This window comes from Pteropus medius, unplaced genomic scaffold (genome assembly GCF_902729225.1).
Source record: "Pteropus medius unplaced genomic scaffold, Ma_sr-lr_union100, whole genome shotgun sequence".
NCBI classification, from domain to species: Eukaryota; Metazoa; Chordata; class Mammalia; order Chiroptera; family Pteropodidae; genus Pteropus; species Pteropus medius.
The window spans coordinates 2355968-2371696 of record NW_024340697.1 but is presented as its reverse complement, the minus strand read 5'-3'; the positions used below and the strand labels follow the sequence as shown (position 1 = coordinate 2371696).

The 15729-nt window shown below is 42.1% G+C and overlaps 1 protein-coding gene and 1 pseudogene across 2 annotated transcripts in view; both read left to right on the top strand.

Moving 5' to 3' along the window:
- The window catches only part of FRMPD4 (FERM and PDZ domain containing 4), an 83418-nt gene extending 68868 nt beyond the window's left edge, over nt 1-14550 (top strand). The window contains exons 10-14 of one of the 2 annotated variants that reach the window (XM_039873987.1): nt 204-386; nt 2344-2482; nt 7270-8325; nt 8694-9983; nt 11625-14550. In XM_039873987.1, the coding sequence (XP_039729921.1) occupies nt 204-386; nt 2344-2482; nt 7270-8325; nt 8694-9983; nt 11625-12949 (3993 nt within the window). In that variant the 3' untranslated portion in view covers nt 12950-14550. Of the gene's footprint in view, nt 1-203; nt 387-2343; nt 2483-7269; nt 8326-8693; nt 9984-11619 lie in introns of both variants that reach the window. The other variant, XM_039873996.1, reaches the window with a different exon arrangement.
- On the top strand, nt 3692-3810 carry LOC120611982 (uncharacterized; annotated as a pseudogene).
- Nucleotides 14551-15729: the final 1179 nt, after the last annotated feature.

The following is a 15729-nucleotide window of genomic DNA, read 5'->3' as shown; positions in this document are numbered from 1 at the left end:
ATTTACTTTCTGCATTATTTATCAGAGCCTCAATGCAGTCATATATCTGTTTTTTTTTTTCTAATTAGATGATTTAGTACAATATAACCCAGAAACGCTTTCTAAAGAAAATTCACTCTTGTAAAAACATTCTCCCAGGTCCAACTTTGCATGGCACGTCAGAAGTCTAGTGTTTTTATATTTTGTCCACATCTCTTTCTCAGCAGGCAGAAAAGCGCTCGGAAGTGACTCTCCTGGTCGGTCCCCGATATGGCATAAGCCATGTCATAAACACCAAAACCAATCTGGTGGCTCTTTTAGCTGACTTCAGCCATGTCAACAGGATCGAGATGTTTACTGAGGAGGAAAGCTTGGTGCGGGTGGAGCTCCATGTGCTGGATGTAAAGGCAAGTCCTCAAGGTGTTGACATGGGGCCTTGATTGGAACAGCTCACTTCTGATAACACGGCTGATATTTACAAAGCAGGCAAAATCTCAGTGTGTGCCGAGCATCACAGGTGTGATGTGGTGCAGGAAAAAATCTACTCAACTCAGGCCCGAGGGCCCCAGCCCTCACTGGACAGCTGTGTGATTTGGGGACAGGTCGCCATTCTTCTGGGCTCAATTTTTTCTTCTGTACATGAGACAGCAAGTGAGTTCATTTCCAAGGTCCCTTCTGGCTCCAGAACATATGAATCATAAATAGAAAAGAGGGAGGTTTTCCCAACTTTGTTTAGAACTCCCATTCCCTCTTGTTAGATTAGGTCCATATGTATTTATTCTTTTGGAAAAGCTGAGTATTTTAGCCAATCTGTCTTTTTGTGCTATAGTAATTGGTACTGGCTGAATATCTGGCCCCAGTGAATGTCATGGCCATTCCATTTAAAACAGCAATTTGAGATTGTCCTCAAAGGGTAAAACTTTCCTTCCTAAACAAAGTTGACAAGACATAATCCAGGTCTCCTGTCCCCTCCTTCTTGTCCCAGTAATAGATGAGGCACTGGACTTGGGCAGGGTTGATGTGTCCAGTGTTTCTATGGAGATGAGGCACTGGACCTGAAGGGAGATGATGATGTCACAAAGAAAACTGTCAACCAGGAGGGGTGCTCTGGGAATGGTGGGGAGGACTCACTCCCACTCAGGTGGTTGGGAAGAGCAGATGAAGAGGAAATGAGACTTTGGTAAAGGGTCTACACAGCACATCGGTGTGCTCTGCAGCAGGAGGAGATGACAGTGAGAATGTGGTGCTCTGACATGTTGGCCATGGTCCGTGGGATTTCATGGGCTGAATCCAGGGGGCTCCAGTTGACCTCATAGCAAGCTGAAAGTGCCAGAATAGACTTGGAATGCCAGGCCCAGTCCATGACCAAAGATGCTGAGAACAATGTGTCCATCATGGAAAATGGGTACATTGGATGCAGTCATCACAGACCTGCTAACAAGGATAATCCATCCCAAACAGAAGTGGACAGCAAGACCCTATTGATGGTTTCCCGCCCATACGAAAGAACTGTGAGGTGGCTTGAGGGAAGACCTCAGTAGTAACGGATGGAAAAGGCAGTTCATCAGGTAGTACAGAAGCTTTGGATGGGAAGTTAGATTCTCTCAGCAGGAACCTGGCCAGTGTCCCCAACCTGGGAGTGAAAGCAAGAGGCCGACTGTCTGTGCTTCTCTTGGTATCTGCTTTTATTTCCCTCTCACTTTATCTCTCTTTCAACAAGAACACACCAGCCAGTCCACCCTCCCCGTAATTTCTTCAGTTGAACACTTCCTTCCTTAGATGCCCAAGAGCCACGTCCGATGATACGGTAACCTCATTGTTTCCAGAAAGTTTTAGCAAGACTTTTCTCAACTCCCATCTCTGTTTCGCCCTCCTGTGAATTCACAATTTCTTTTAGAAGCATCCTCTTCCTGGATCTCTTTGACATTTCTCGCTCAGATTTAGCAGTAATTTCCACTTAATTTTTACTTTTCTTCGACACTAATTTTCATCATGAACCCAAACTTAATCTTCCTGTGATTTTTCAAATCCCTGGTTCACATCTGGGAACCGACTCTTTAACTATCACTTTTTATAAGGTTAACAGTTTGGGAACAAAAGCAATGTTATTATTTTTTTCATATCAGTATGATTTGGAAAAGATTCAAAATGGCTAGGCTTTCAAAATGGTGTCACTTAAATGTTTTTCAATAAGGCTCTCTTTGTGTTACGCCTGACTCCCCTGCCCCCGTGTGTTTCCCCCAATTAAATCGTTGCTCAATAACTTCTTTTGTTTACATTTGACAGGCATAAATGCAGCCATTGTCACCTGAGGGAAGTTATCAAGGAGGGTTGGCTTTAACCAAAACATTCTCTCTTGTATAGCCCATCACGCTCCTGATGGAGTCATCGGACGCCATGAACCTGGCCTGCTTGACAGCTGGGTACTACAGGCTACTCGTGGATTCCAGGAGGTCGATATTTAACATGGCCAACAAGAAAAATGCAAGGCCCCAGGAAACAGGTATTCTTTTCCTAAATTCATGAAGCACTGACTCGCGCCCTTCCCACTACCCACCCGGCCAACAATAATGAGATGTTTCTTGAAAAGTTAAAATCATACGCATTTAAAAAAAATCGTGTCCAAATTTAACACAAAAGCCTTCAAATACATCCTCTTTGGTGTAATTTTTTTTTACATGAAAATGTTGATTTTTCCATCACATTTTACACATTCGAAATTCTGGGGCGTGTGCATCGAAGGCAGTGATTTGATGACACTGGAGGGAGTCAGCATCAGTCTTTCTGGCTGAGCTTTACCACCTCGCTCACAGAGTCAGGATGCAGAGAACTAACAATGGAGTGCCTAGTAGGAGTTGTGAGCCCCTAGCCTTAGGGCTCGTCCCTCCTTAGGGTGCCCTAGGTTCAGATGCCTGGGCTCCTCCTCCTGTGTCAGACTTACCTCCGCGATTCTGGGAGCTCTACCAACAGGAGACCTGGGAACTGCCCAGCACTCAGACATGAGGCTCTAGAGGGAACCCCACCCCGGCAGCCATCTTAGCTCTGTTATTGGAGCATCGAAATGGCAAAGACATCAAATAATTCAATCCAGCCACTTGACAGGATGAAATAGCCCCAGAGTGAGAACAAGAAGGGCTGCAAATGTTAAACTGATAGTTTTTCTTTGAGGGTAGGTGGTTTTCATTTGTTTCAGAATTTTTTTGTTCAGAGTTTGACCTATTCCTCCATCCGCAGTGAGCACTCAGTAAATGTGGCTGATGGACAGACTCTACCATTCAAGCCAAAGCTACTGACCCATGAAAAACCTATAGTCAGAGTTCCATAATCAGGGTTTCTGTTAAAAGAGAGGAAAATTCTTAAGAACAAATTCCATCGTCGCTGTTTCTGAGAGAAAAGGAAAAAGAAGAGAAGCAAAATTCACTTTTAAACTTAGTAGAAAGCATAAATAATTATTTCACAAATATATTGTAGTGTGTAGGTGGATACAGACACACGGACTTGCACACAGTGTATGCCGATAGCTGGTTAAATGGAGCAGTTATAGTCACAGAATACAGGGAAACCAGAGAGAAAGAAAGGTTGACTGTAACTAGATTTAATCCAGTCCCAAAGTGGTTTTTTTTTTTTAATTTCTCTAAATTTGGGTTTTTCCATTTGTAGACTTGGGATTAGAAACCTAGCTAGCAAGGTTAGGATTAGAAAAACACCTATGGTCTACGGCCATGCTATCCTGAACGTGCCCGATCCTATCTGATCTCAGAAGCTAAGCAGTATCGGGCATGGTTAGTACTTGGATGGGAGGCCACCTAGGAAGACCAGGTAATATAGGCATAAAAAATAAGGAATTGTAAACTGACAAGGTCCTCGCAGTCTGTGAGGTCAACCAAGGGTTTCCTCGCCTAAAAAAAAAAGAAAAAGAAAAAGAAAAAAAAATCTATAACACCTGAAATGATGCCTAGTACTTCTATTAATAATTGGCAGTGGAAAAAAACCAGGAATGGAAAAAATTTAAAATGAAAGTGACAGAAACACAGAAAGGAATAAAAGACAAACACAAGGCAAAGAAAGACCCCAAGAGACACAATGGTTAGAAATAAATAGGGGAGAGACAAAAAGGAGGTGGTGAGTTTGGTCTGGGTTTGACAGCGAGCATTTTTATGACCACATGCTTTCCGTGAGCTAGGAGACTCAGCAATTTCACGCTGACCTTCGAGATTCCTAAGAGTAGTTCAGCTGTTTAACACGATCCTTTAACATCGGAAAACCACGTTTTTGGCTCTTTATTTTCAAATCTTAAAGTTTATCTTGAAAATAAAACCTTTTCCCCACGGACTATTCAGATTGTTGCAGGTGCATGAAGGAAACCGAGCCAACCATTCTGAAAATGGTTAGAGTAATAAGGGCCTCAGTTCCATCCAATGTATAGTGGCTTACAACAAAACGTTTAATAAAATGTTGAGGGGCAAAAACTTAGTTCTTAAAAGTGTTATCGCCATGGGGAAAGAATGAACTTCAACCTTTCAGTAATTTCTCCCAGTTCTACAGTGAGAACGAAGGTGAGAGCACATGTTCTAAATATCTCTCTCCACTCTCAAAAAGAGAGAGAGACCGAGAGAGAGCGCACGCATGCACATGTATGTGTGTGAAGGAAGGACAAGGGGGAGGGATGGCACACTCCAATAAGCAACTGGTTGACACAAGCTGAGCAGCGGCCTAAGGCTTAGCATCCTTTAATGGCAGAAAGTCCTCTCTTCTCTTCAGACACTCCCTAAAGACCTCACAAGACTCAAGAAATGTAGAGAGTGAAGTCCCTTTAGGCCAGCTCATCCCTAGTCTGTTCTCTACTCCACTCTGAGAGACTGGGCTACAGTATAGATCCTAATTCTCAATCCATATCCTTCGGTGTCTTTAAAATCATTCCAGAAGCCAAATCAGTCCACCTTTCTGGAAGGAAACCAAGCTTGAGTGTGTATTTTCTTCTTGTCTCAAATCGATCAAAGACCTTAGTCAAGATCTCTAACAAGGAAAAGTAAGCCCCCATTTCTTCTTCTCTGTCTTGAAAATTAGCCTTTGAGTACTTTGAAAATCCCAAAACTCACATATTTATGCAGCTCTGAGCCTTAGGAGAGTCTGAGTAAGTATCTACTAACTTGCTTTTAGGCAGCTGACCTATTTAGTTTTCTTGGGGGTTTAAACCAGAAGTTGGCAAACTATGGCCCATGGGCCAAACCTTTTTCTTGTAAATAAAATTTTATTGGAAATCAGCCATGCATATTGTATGATCTTCTTAGGGCTGCTGTAACAAATTATTACAAACTTAGGGGCTTAACATAACAAACTTATTACCTCACGGTTTGGGAGGCTAGAAGTCTAGAATCTAGGTGTTGGCAGGGCCATGCTTCCTCCAAAAGCTCTAGGAGAGAAACTTTTCTTGCCTCTTCCCACTTCTCGTGGCTGCCAGCATTTCTTGTGGCTGCATATCTCCAATTTCTGCCTCTCTCTTCACACAGCCTTCTTTTCTCTGTGTGGCCCAAAGGTCTCTCTGCTTTTCTCTTATAAGGACACTTGCCATTGGATATAGGGTCCATACGGATAGTTGAGGATGATCTCATCTTGAGATCCTTAACCTAAGTACATCTGCAAAACTCTTTTCCCAAATAAGGTCACATTTATAAAATGGACATATCTTTTGGGGCCACTATTCAACCTACTGCGTCCAGTTGTTTATGTATCATCTCTGGCTACTTTTGTGTTACAGCAGCAGGGTTGAGTGGTCACTCAACGGAGCAATTGGCCTACGAAACCTAAAATATTTACTGTCTGGTCTTCCCTTTACAGAGATAGTTGGCCAACCCTTGGTTTAAAGCCAGAGCTCAATCACAACTTTGCTAAACCCTCCCCTCAACAATCCATACTTCTGACATGCATGTGAGCACAATGTGCATGCACACACACGCCCACACACAAACACACAGCCAGTCATAATCTAAGTTGTTGTTGTTAATAAAACAATACCGAACCCCCACAAGTGTATTTACTGTAAGGTAACATGGAAATATGGCTAGCATATAAATGAATGTCTTCAGAAATAATATATTTTACTTGCTATTTATGAAAATATATGTATTTAATAAAATGACTTGGAAATTGTTTAGCATTGAGTCCACTGTATAATTTGGGAGGACCAAGAACCTCTTCAGTAAAACTGATTTTTTTTTTCCATACGTCTTATATATCTGATGTCAATATTATCTAAACTTAGGCCAGGGGACAATTTGAGGGAACAGATGGGAGAATATATGGCTCTAACATTTCCTCAGAATGTTGCCTCTGGAATCTACAAAGCAGTGTTGACAGAGTGACACATTGCCCTGTCTTGTTAAATATCAGAGCGGAATCTGCACATCAAAATTCCCTGTTGAAAGATCCTTAAAGAGCAAACAGAACAATAATTTTTAAATTAGGAATTTTCCATTTTAATTCATGAGGATCATCAAACAAATCTTTAGGCGTCCTCATGATACAAATAAAAATTGAAATTAGTCTAAGTATTAACTGTGCTCAGAAATAGCAGAGAGAAGTATATTACCTCTGAGTATTCCACCTTATGCATCATAGGCGCATGCGCGCATACAGGCACACATACTGACATTTATGTGTGTATATATAAACACCCACTAGGATATAAAAGGGCTGAAGATAGAGATTTTGTGCTATAATTTTAATATTATTACATATATTTTTATTTACTTTTTTGCATTATTACATGATCATGACAATATCTTCTAAAATATGTAGTAGAAGTATGTGGATCATTCACTTTCTCAACTCAATGAGGAAAAAGACCAGCATCTTCCTCTACAAAGCGGGCAGTGCTAGATCTCACTTTATAAAATAAAAGGGCAATCTATTTTCTGGAATAATGGCCTGCTGGACTGCCACCTTTAAGGATTTTAAAAGGCATGTTTTATAGTCACATTCACACGTGTAAGTGAGGTATTTTAATAATAGCACCAGGGGTCAGATGGAATTAAGCTATAGTTCCCTACTCTCAGATGGTATTATATTTTATCGTATATTTTATGCAATATCAATTCTGTTAATGTCTATTCTTCTAACCAAGAAATCCTTATACCCGAAGCCTAGATCGACCGGTACCGTATTTGGAAAGCTGAATAACCCCATTTTTACAAAAGTGATGCCACAAGCCATTAAGTTAAGAAACAGAGACAAGGCCCCCAGAAACCAGACAGTGCAGTAACGTGTCTGTGCATGATTCTTTCTCTTTAGGAACAGAAAATAAAGGAAAACATAACCTCCTTGGCCCAGACTGGAACTGTATACCCCAAATGACCACCTTTATTGGCGAAGGAGAACAAGAAGCCCAGATAACATATATAGATTCAAAACAGAAGACGGTCGAGATGACAGATGGCACCTTGTGTCCAAAAGACCACCGGCACTTGTACATAGACAGCCCCTATAATTCAGACGATCTCAGCCAGCAGCCAACTCAGCCGGGAGATGTGCCATGTGAGGCAGACTACAGAAGTCTTGCTCAGCGGTCCCTGTTGGCCCTCTCAGGACCAGAAACTCTAAAGAAAGCACAAGAGTCTCCAAGGGGAGCGAAAGTGTCCTTTATTTTTGGAGATCTCACCATGGATGATGGTATTAATCCCCCAACTTTCGGCTATGAGAGACTATTGGACGAGAATCCAGAAGCGCTGGACAAGCAGAGGGATCTCTACATTAGTAGTGCCAATGACGTGAAGAGCCTGGATCTCGCTCCAGACGCAGAGAGCATCCAATATGTGGCAAATTCTGTTTATGCAAACATAGGCGACGTGAAGCACTTCGAGGCCACCCAGGGAATAGAGGAGCCCCTCCTGCACGACATCTGCTATGCAGAAAACACTGATGATGCAGAGGATGAAGATGAGGTGAGCTGTGAAGAAGACCTCGTAGTGGGAGAGGTGAACCAGCCAGCCATCCTCACCCTGTCCGGGTCTAGTGATGACATCATTGACCTCACGTCTCTGCCCCCTCCGGAAGGGGATGACAACGAGGATGACTTCCTGCTGCGTTCCTTGAACATGGCTATCGCTGCCCCCCCACCTGGCTTTAGAGATAGTTCAGATGAGGAGGACACTCAGAGCCAGGCAGCTTCCTTCCTCGAGGACAAGGGGCCAGGCGGCAGCTTGCAAAATGACGAGATCCCTGTGTCTCTCATTGACGCTGTGCCCACCAGCGCTGAGGGAAAGTGCGAGAAGGGACTGGATACCGCCGTCGTTTCCCCGCTGGAAGCTCTGTCCGTGTCAGAAGAACAGCAGACCAGTGACAATTCAGGTTCTTTCACAATTGTTACATTTATTCACTGATAACCATACCGTTTCGTCCTTTCAAGCCATTTGCCCCTGGAGTCCTGTTATGTGCTGTTCTCCATTTCACGCATGTCCCATTCCATAAATGTGCAAAAACTACCATCATGGCTTTTTTTGTGTGTATGTGGTTTCCTTTGTTATTTTTTTAAACACGTGGCACGTTTCCTCTCCCCGCGCCCCCATTTCTGGAACAACTGTGCAATAAATTCAGAATCCTTACTGAAAAGGGAAAAACTTGTTTTGTTTTTTAATAATAATGAGTCCGATTTTCTTACATGTCTCCTAGTGCCCTGATGCATCCATTAATCCATCCTTGTTTTTCACGACACGCAGGTGTAGCCATCTTGCGGGCTTATAGTCCCGAGTCTTCATCAGACTCGGGCAATGAAACAAACTCTTCTGAAATGACTGAGAGCTCTGAACTGGCCACAGCACAGAAGCAGTCAGAAAACCTCTCCCGCATGTTCTTGGCCACTCACGAAGGCTACCACCCCCTTGCAGAAGAGCAGACAGAGTTCCCCACCTCCAAACCCCCTGCTGGGGGCTTGCCTCCACAGTCCTCCCGCACCCCAGCTGCCCGTCCAGTGACTGACCTCCCGCCCAAAATTGTGCCTTCCAAGCAGATACTTCACTCAGACCACATGGAAATGGAGCCCGAAACCATGGAGACCAAGTCTCTCACTGACTATTTTAGCAAACTGCACATGGGGTCGGTGGCGTATTCCTGCACCAGCAAAAGGAAAAGCAAGCTGGCCAACGGGGAGGGGAAAGCACCCCCTAATGGGAACATACCAGGGAAAAAACAGCAAGGGACCAAAACAGCCGAGGCAGAGGAGGATGCCAAAGGTAAATTTGGTACCGTGTCTTCAAGGGACGGTCAACACCTAAGCACTTTTAACCTGGAGAGAACTGCCTTTCGCAAGGACAGCCAAAGATGGTATGTGGCCACTGAGGGCGGGGTGGCTGAAAAAAGTGGAATGGAAGCAGCAACGGGGATAATCTTTCCAAGAGCTTCTGGTCTGGGGACAAGGGAGGCCGAAGGGAAGGATGAAGGGGCTCCCGATGGAGAAGCCAGTGAGGTTTCTGGACTTGGCCAACGGGACCACTTCTTAACTGACGTGACCTGTGTCTCTTCAGCCAAAGACTTAGATAACCCAGAGGATGCTGACCCGTCTACGTGTGACCATCCTTCCAAGCTTCCTGGGGCGGAAGAGAGTGTGGCCCGTCTTTGTGACTACCACTTGGCCAAGCGGATGTCATCGTTACAAAGTGAGGGCCATTTTTCTCTACAGAGCTCTCAAGGCTCTTCAGTGGATGCAGGCTGTGGCACAGGCAGCAGCTGCAGCACCTGTGCCACACCTGTGGAGTCCCCACTCTGCCCCTCCATGGGGAAGCACTTGATTCCTGAGACTTCAGGGAAAGGCATGAATTATGTTCCTTCAGAAGAGAGAGCCGCTGGGCTTCCTAACCATGGAGCAACCTTTAAGGAGTTGCACTCACAGACAGAAGGGGTGTGTCCACGGATGACAGTGCCTGCTCTGCACACAGCCATTAATGCCGAACCTCTGTTTGGCACTTTGAGAGATGGATGTCATCGGCTCCCCAAGATTAAGGAAACCACAGGTACAGCAATGATCGGTTGAGTGCTTTGCATTACATGCCAGGAGCATGTAAACCAAATTTACAACAAACTTAAAAATATGAAGTCTGGATGCAAAAAAATTAGAATCTTTAAAAAGGCTGCAGAATTGTGGCCAGGTTAAGTATCAATCACTGATCCCTCAGTGTTTAAAAGATACCGAAGTTTCTAGATCTGAAACAATACTGAAAATGGCATTAGCTCCTTAGAATCTTTCTCTGTTCTTGCTTTTAGAATCTGATGGATCGGTTTTTTTTTTATATATATATATATAAATTCCAAATGTAGACTTTTAGCAGTGTCCAGTGTGACTTTTAGTTGCAAGATAGTATTGCTTAGAGGCACAAACGCAGTTTGATGTCCTTTTTAAGACATCAGTTTTCTAATTTTGCCCTTTCATTTTTGAGAGGCAAGGAGGGGTAACAGCAGGGGATCAGGGGGACTGGAGAGGTTGGCAAAGATCATTTGCCTTTCAGCGCCACTTACAGATTCCTTCCGACTCTGTAGGACTCTCATGGAGGAGTATTCTGAAGTGTCTGGCACACCCCAGAGTCAGGAAGGTTTTGGGGTGTGCACGATGAGCTGTTTTATTTTCCCTTAAATAATAAAATATAGACACAGATAGAAACTAGAACAACTGCCGCCTTCCATGCCCACTTCACCATTCTACCACCCAGTGGGCATTTATCCCTCTCACTAATCCACTTGGCCAGTCATCATGTGACAAAAGCAGATGCTCTTTCATACTCTCCAATTTCAAATGATATCATTGTTAGTGTCATTTCCATGTAAGTCAGTAGCTGTTAGTGAGATTTTATATTGGTTAATTTCCATTCCTGACCTTTTAAGATCATCTCCTCTCTGAAAACCCACCACTGGCTTCACCTGTCTTGGGAAGCCCATCTAGGCATCACCCAACTAACATCTTTACCTCTAAACTAATTAAAGCACACTGTTTAATCCTTTGCAGTTTACAGAGAGCTTTCACCTAACTTACCTCTTGTTTCTCACAAAAATTCTGTGAGACGGAGATTATTTTCCTCAAATGACTTTTCTGAGAAAAGTTGAGCAACTTGCCCAGTGTCTCAACTTCAAACCCTACACCAGGAAAACCCCGCGATAACCTCTTTAAAAGGCTAACTTATTTAATTTGCATTAATTAAGTTAGGCCACTTCTTTAAGAAAAGGTTAACTGATGCCAGGATTAACCTAACTCCCTTGAAATGACACTTAAATGTTATAAATATGTTTGAATAATCTACCTGTAGGATGTGTGTTTTCTAATTATGTGTCTAAGCTTTGATAGAGAAATATCGAGAGCAAGGCAATTCATGAAATTTCGTTATCTCCTTGAAAATGTTTGGGATTTCTAGACAATTCCAAATGAATCAGTAGTTTAAGAAATAACAGATTCCAGTATTTCTTGAAATATATTGAAATTTCAAATAGAAATCTGTTATAAGATCTCAGGCTGCAGTCTTTGGAAAGTGGGGTGACCCTGACAAATGGCATCCCTTCTAGAATGCATCCTTGGGAAATGACAGACATCACAGAGAGATGTAGTGAATGGACTGCCCACGAGATGCTTAATGATTCTCTCTGTTTTTCTACTACCCCTAGTGTAGCTTTGACAGAGCCTGGGAAGGAGAGACGAGGAGGCATGCTTTCAGCTTGGTCTCAACATCCTGAAGCTGATCCCATCCTGCTACCATCAAATATTCACTCGGAATCAAAGGTGCCAATTCCAAATCAAGACCCTAATGATTTCTCCCAAGCAAACCAGGCCTATGGAGAGGCTGTGAGCTGGCGGCCACTGGATCTGAGACGGGGGAGCCTCGGGACACCCCCCAGCCAGAGGGCTCTGAGACGTAGCAGCAGTATCCTCTCAGGATCTGTAGGTTTGGAGCCCTTCCAAGAGAGAACCAAGGGTACAGTCGGCTTAAAGCGTCCAGGTATCACTGAATCGCAGGAGGCCAGTTCAGAAAGGCGAGCAGAACTCCCCCTGGGGAAGAAGCTCACCAAAAGTTTTTCCCAAAGCTCAATGCACTTTAGTTCTGAGGGAAAGGTTCACAAAAGGTCCCCGGTGGCTCACAAAGACTCAAAGCTGTATAGGACATTACCCTTGAGGAAGCTGGAGGGCAGCAATTGGAGATGCCGGGGACCTTTCAGCTACTGCTTCCTGAACCGAGGGCAAGATGAAGAAGGTGATGAGGACGAAGAGGAGGGAGAAGCCACCCGCCGGGTCTCTTGCCTCTTTCAACCACAGATGACTCAAGCCATGCCAGAACCAACCAGCCCATCCCTGGCTGTTGGAATTCAGAAGCAAGGAGTGGAGCTGTCCAGAGTCTCAGTGCTGAAAGTCTGGGCAGAAGACCTGAGCGGCCCAGATGATATGGACTTCAGCAACCTGCCTTTTGACGCCCGGATTACAAGAATAAATGCCCTAAAGGAGAGCACATATACAATGCCCGATGGGTTCCTCGCAGCCCAAAATGATGCCAATGAGCTGCTCTGCCTCGTCAGGGTAACCAAGGGGAAGAGAGAGGAGTCACGCCCTGAAGCGTACGAATTTACACTTTCTCAGTACAAGCAACTGTTATCCATCGAGTCCAGACAGTTGGGAAGTGCCTGTAGGAAAATGGCGATGGCCGAGAAAAGCCCAGAGGAGATGCTCCTAGCTATGACTTCCAGCTTTCAAGTGCTCTGTTGCCTAACGGAAGCTTGCATGCAGTTAGTTAAAGTCGTAAACTCAGAAACACAGCGGCAGGAAATTGTAGCGAAGATCAATGAAGTGGTCATAAACTACATTTGTCTCCTGAAAGCTGCCGAGGCAGCCACCGGAAAGACCACTGGGGATCCCAATCTTGGACTCTCGATGCGACATTCAACCACCATGGCCGCTCTCGTAAGCACACTGACACGTTCTCTCAAGATGCTTTTAAATAAATAAAGTATGAAAGTCACATCATAATCTACCTTGCAAAGCCATACATGAACTTTTATTTACTTTATGTGTACGATGAACAGATGTCTCCTTTCTTCCCTCTGTAAATTTGGTTATTTTGTATAAAATAGGAGATAAAAGTCACATTGATGAAATGTTGAAATGTACTAATCAGATGTATTCTGTTTATATTATACATATATATACATGTAAAAGAAATATACAAGAAAGTGATGACATTTGGCTATTTTTCATATAGTCAAAACTCCGGGTATATGATGTGAAATTTTAAATTCTATCGTGTTAGAGCAAAACAATGAATCCTATCCCCTTTCCTTCCAAGTGGATACTTGGAGACCATATCATCATATTTAGAAGTTTAAAAAAAATCACAATGTATATAAAACAGTACTTATGTTTTAAAATTATAATTTTTAAGCATTGGAAATAGCAAGAAGACGTTTAAAATTCAAGAAGCTATTATGAATTATTAGAGAATATATATAATAAATTAATTTTTTGCTCATAGTGTTTGGTTATCTGATGCTTTCTTCCAAGAATGCTACAAATTTCATTTTGGCTTATGCCATTTGGGTTAGAAATGGGTGGGGATGGATTCTATTGTGTCAACACAAATGCTCTTCATGATGTTCCTGGAATTAAAATACTTCCCAAATAAAAGAATAGAGGGAACGATGGGCAGGTTCCTAGTTATAGATTATCTAATTACATAAATTGAAATCAATTAATAATATCAAAATTAAATTGTTTGATGACTAGAGAGCTCTGCTTTGACTAAATGTCAGAATATATAAACCAAAGATATCATTCATTCCCCCCGCAACTCAACCATGAAACTTAGAATTCCCTTAAGAGTGACAGAACATTCAATAAAGTATTCGCAAAATTACAATAAAGGAACATTTAATGATCATCGAAAGTAAGTGCAGATCCAGTCATGTAAAGCAGACTGCACAGCAGCCTGAGTCACATCGCTCAGCATCACAGAGCTTCATGCATCACCTCCTCTACTGGGGCCAATGCTTCCAACCAAATTTTGAATTACAGCCTAACATTGGGACAAAATTTCAAATCTGGAATTTTCAGAAAATTAGGGAGAGATGGCTACTTTAATATAGAAGCCATGATTAAATAAATAATAAAGTATTTATTAAATGATCTCATCTTGATTGATAGAAATATGAAAGCTGGGGGAAAAAAACCAGAAGTGGTAAATTTGACCACTTTAGGTAAAACTGATGGAATGCAAAGAAGTTTTCAGAATTGTCGTCTCTCTCAAAATGTATCTTTGGGTCAAAGCAAAAGGATGCAAACTCTTCAATTGTAAAATAAAATCGACATGTACATATGTACTTCGTGGGTCATTTAGTGCTTAAGCTACTACACACACTCCGATTTATGTACGTGGCTTCTTAAAATATGACAGAAGTATGCCAAGTACAAATTTTTCCATTTTTGTAGCCTACTGGACGGGAGGCATCACACACACAGTCCACAGTTGCGATTTCTCATTGGTTGTTCCATAGAGGTTCAATAACAAAAGTCACACATATTTGTAGATGGTAGCCTACAAAAGGAGTTTAGACGTGTGTTATTAAAAATAATGTTTAAATAAGAAAACATTATTTTATTACAATTATAAATATTGGTGTTTGATATTGAGAAATATTAATGGTGTTTTCTGTGGAAATTTTTGGTAAATATTCTATGTACTAAAAATACTAACATTAATAGGATGTGTGTTCAATGTCAGATAATGTGCTAAACATATCACACATATTATCTCATTTAATCATCACAACAATCTTATGGTTTGGACACCGCCATTAATTCCCTACAGAGGCAATATGGTTTAGTAGTTAAGGACATGGGGCTCAAGGTCAGAAACTTCTTGATTTAAGTTTGAACTTGGCCATTTTCTAGCCCTTTCATCTTGGGAAAGCTAATCAATTTTTTCTGTGCCTCAATTTCCTCATAGCAAAATGGAAATCCATAAGGTCTATTTCCATAGGATTGTCATGAGTTTAAGTAAAGTTATGTGTGTAAAGTTCTTACCACAATACCCGGTGGAGTCAATAATTACTGTCAGATATTATCATCATAATATTGTGTTAAATATATTGCCCAAGATAATATGTGGGTATGTTTGTTCTATATGCATACTGTATCCTGACTCTATGCGCAGAATACATTATGTGTATCGTATATGTATAAAAGAAGTGTACAAGGCAGTGATGATCCTTGTTCAAATCACATATCCATTTAGAACAACTTCCCTGTCCATTCCAAGTCTTTGAGAAAGAACTGTGAAATAGCACTGGGTCTTTCTAATCGATCTCCCATTACCTATGGGTGCTGCGATAAGTTTCTGTTTCTTCTAAACGAATCCTTTATGACTTAGAAAACCTCAAGGGCCCCCCATTCACTAAACCCTCCTAAGTGGGGTCCATGTCCACTAGAGTGTAGGAAGAATATATTAAAATAATGCTGGTGTTTATTTTTATCTAGCTGTTTTTATGTTTGTGTATGTTTTATAATGGCATAATAGTACAGTGCTATATGTACATCATTTAAAATAAATAAATCAATTAACAAGCATATGCCTGGTGCATGTATGCAAAAATATTGTCACAGGTAGGGCCGCATTTACTAAAGTCTGCAGACCACTGAACTAGTGAATAAAACTTCTTGCACTGGGGGTCCTTTACATTTAGTCCTCAGCCTATTTTTCCAAGCGTATCACCTATAATTGTTATTAATTATTA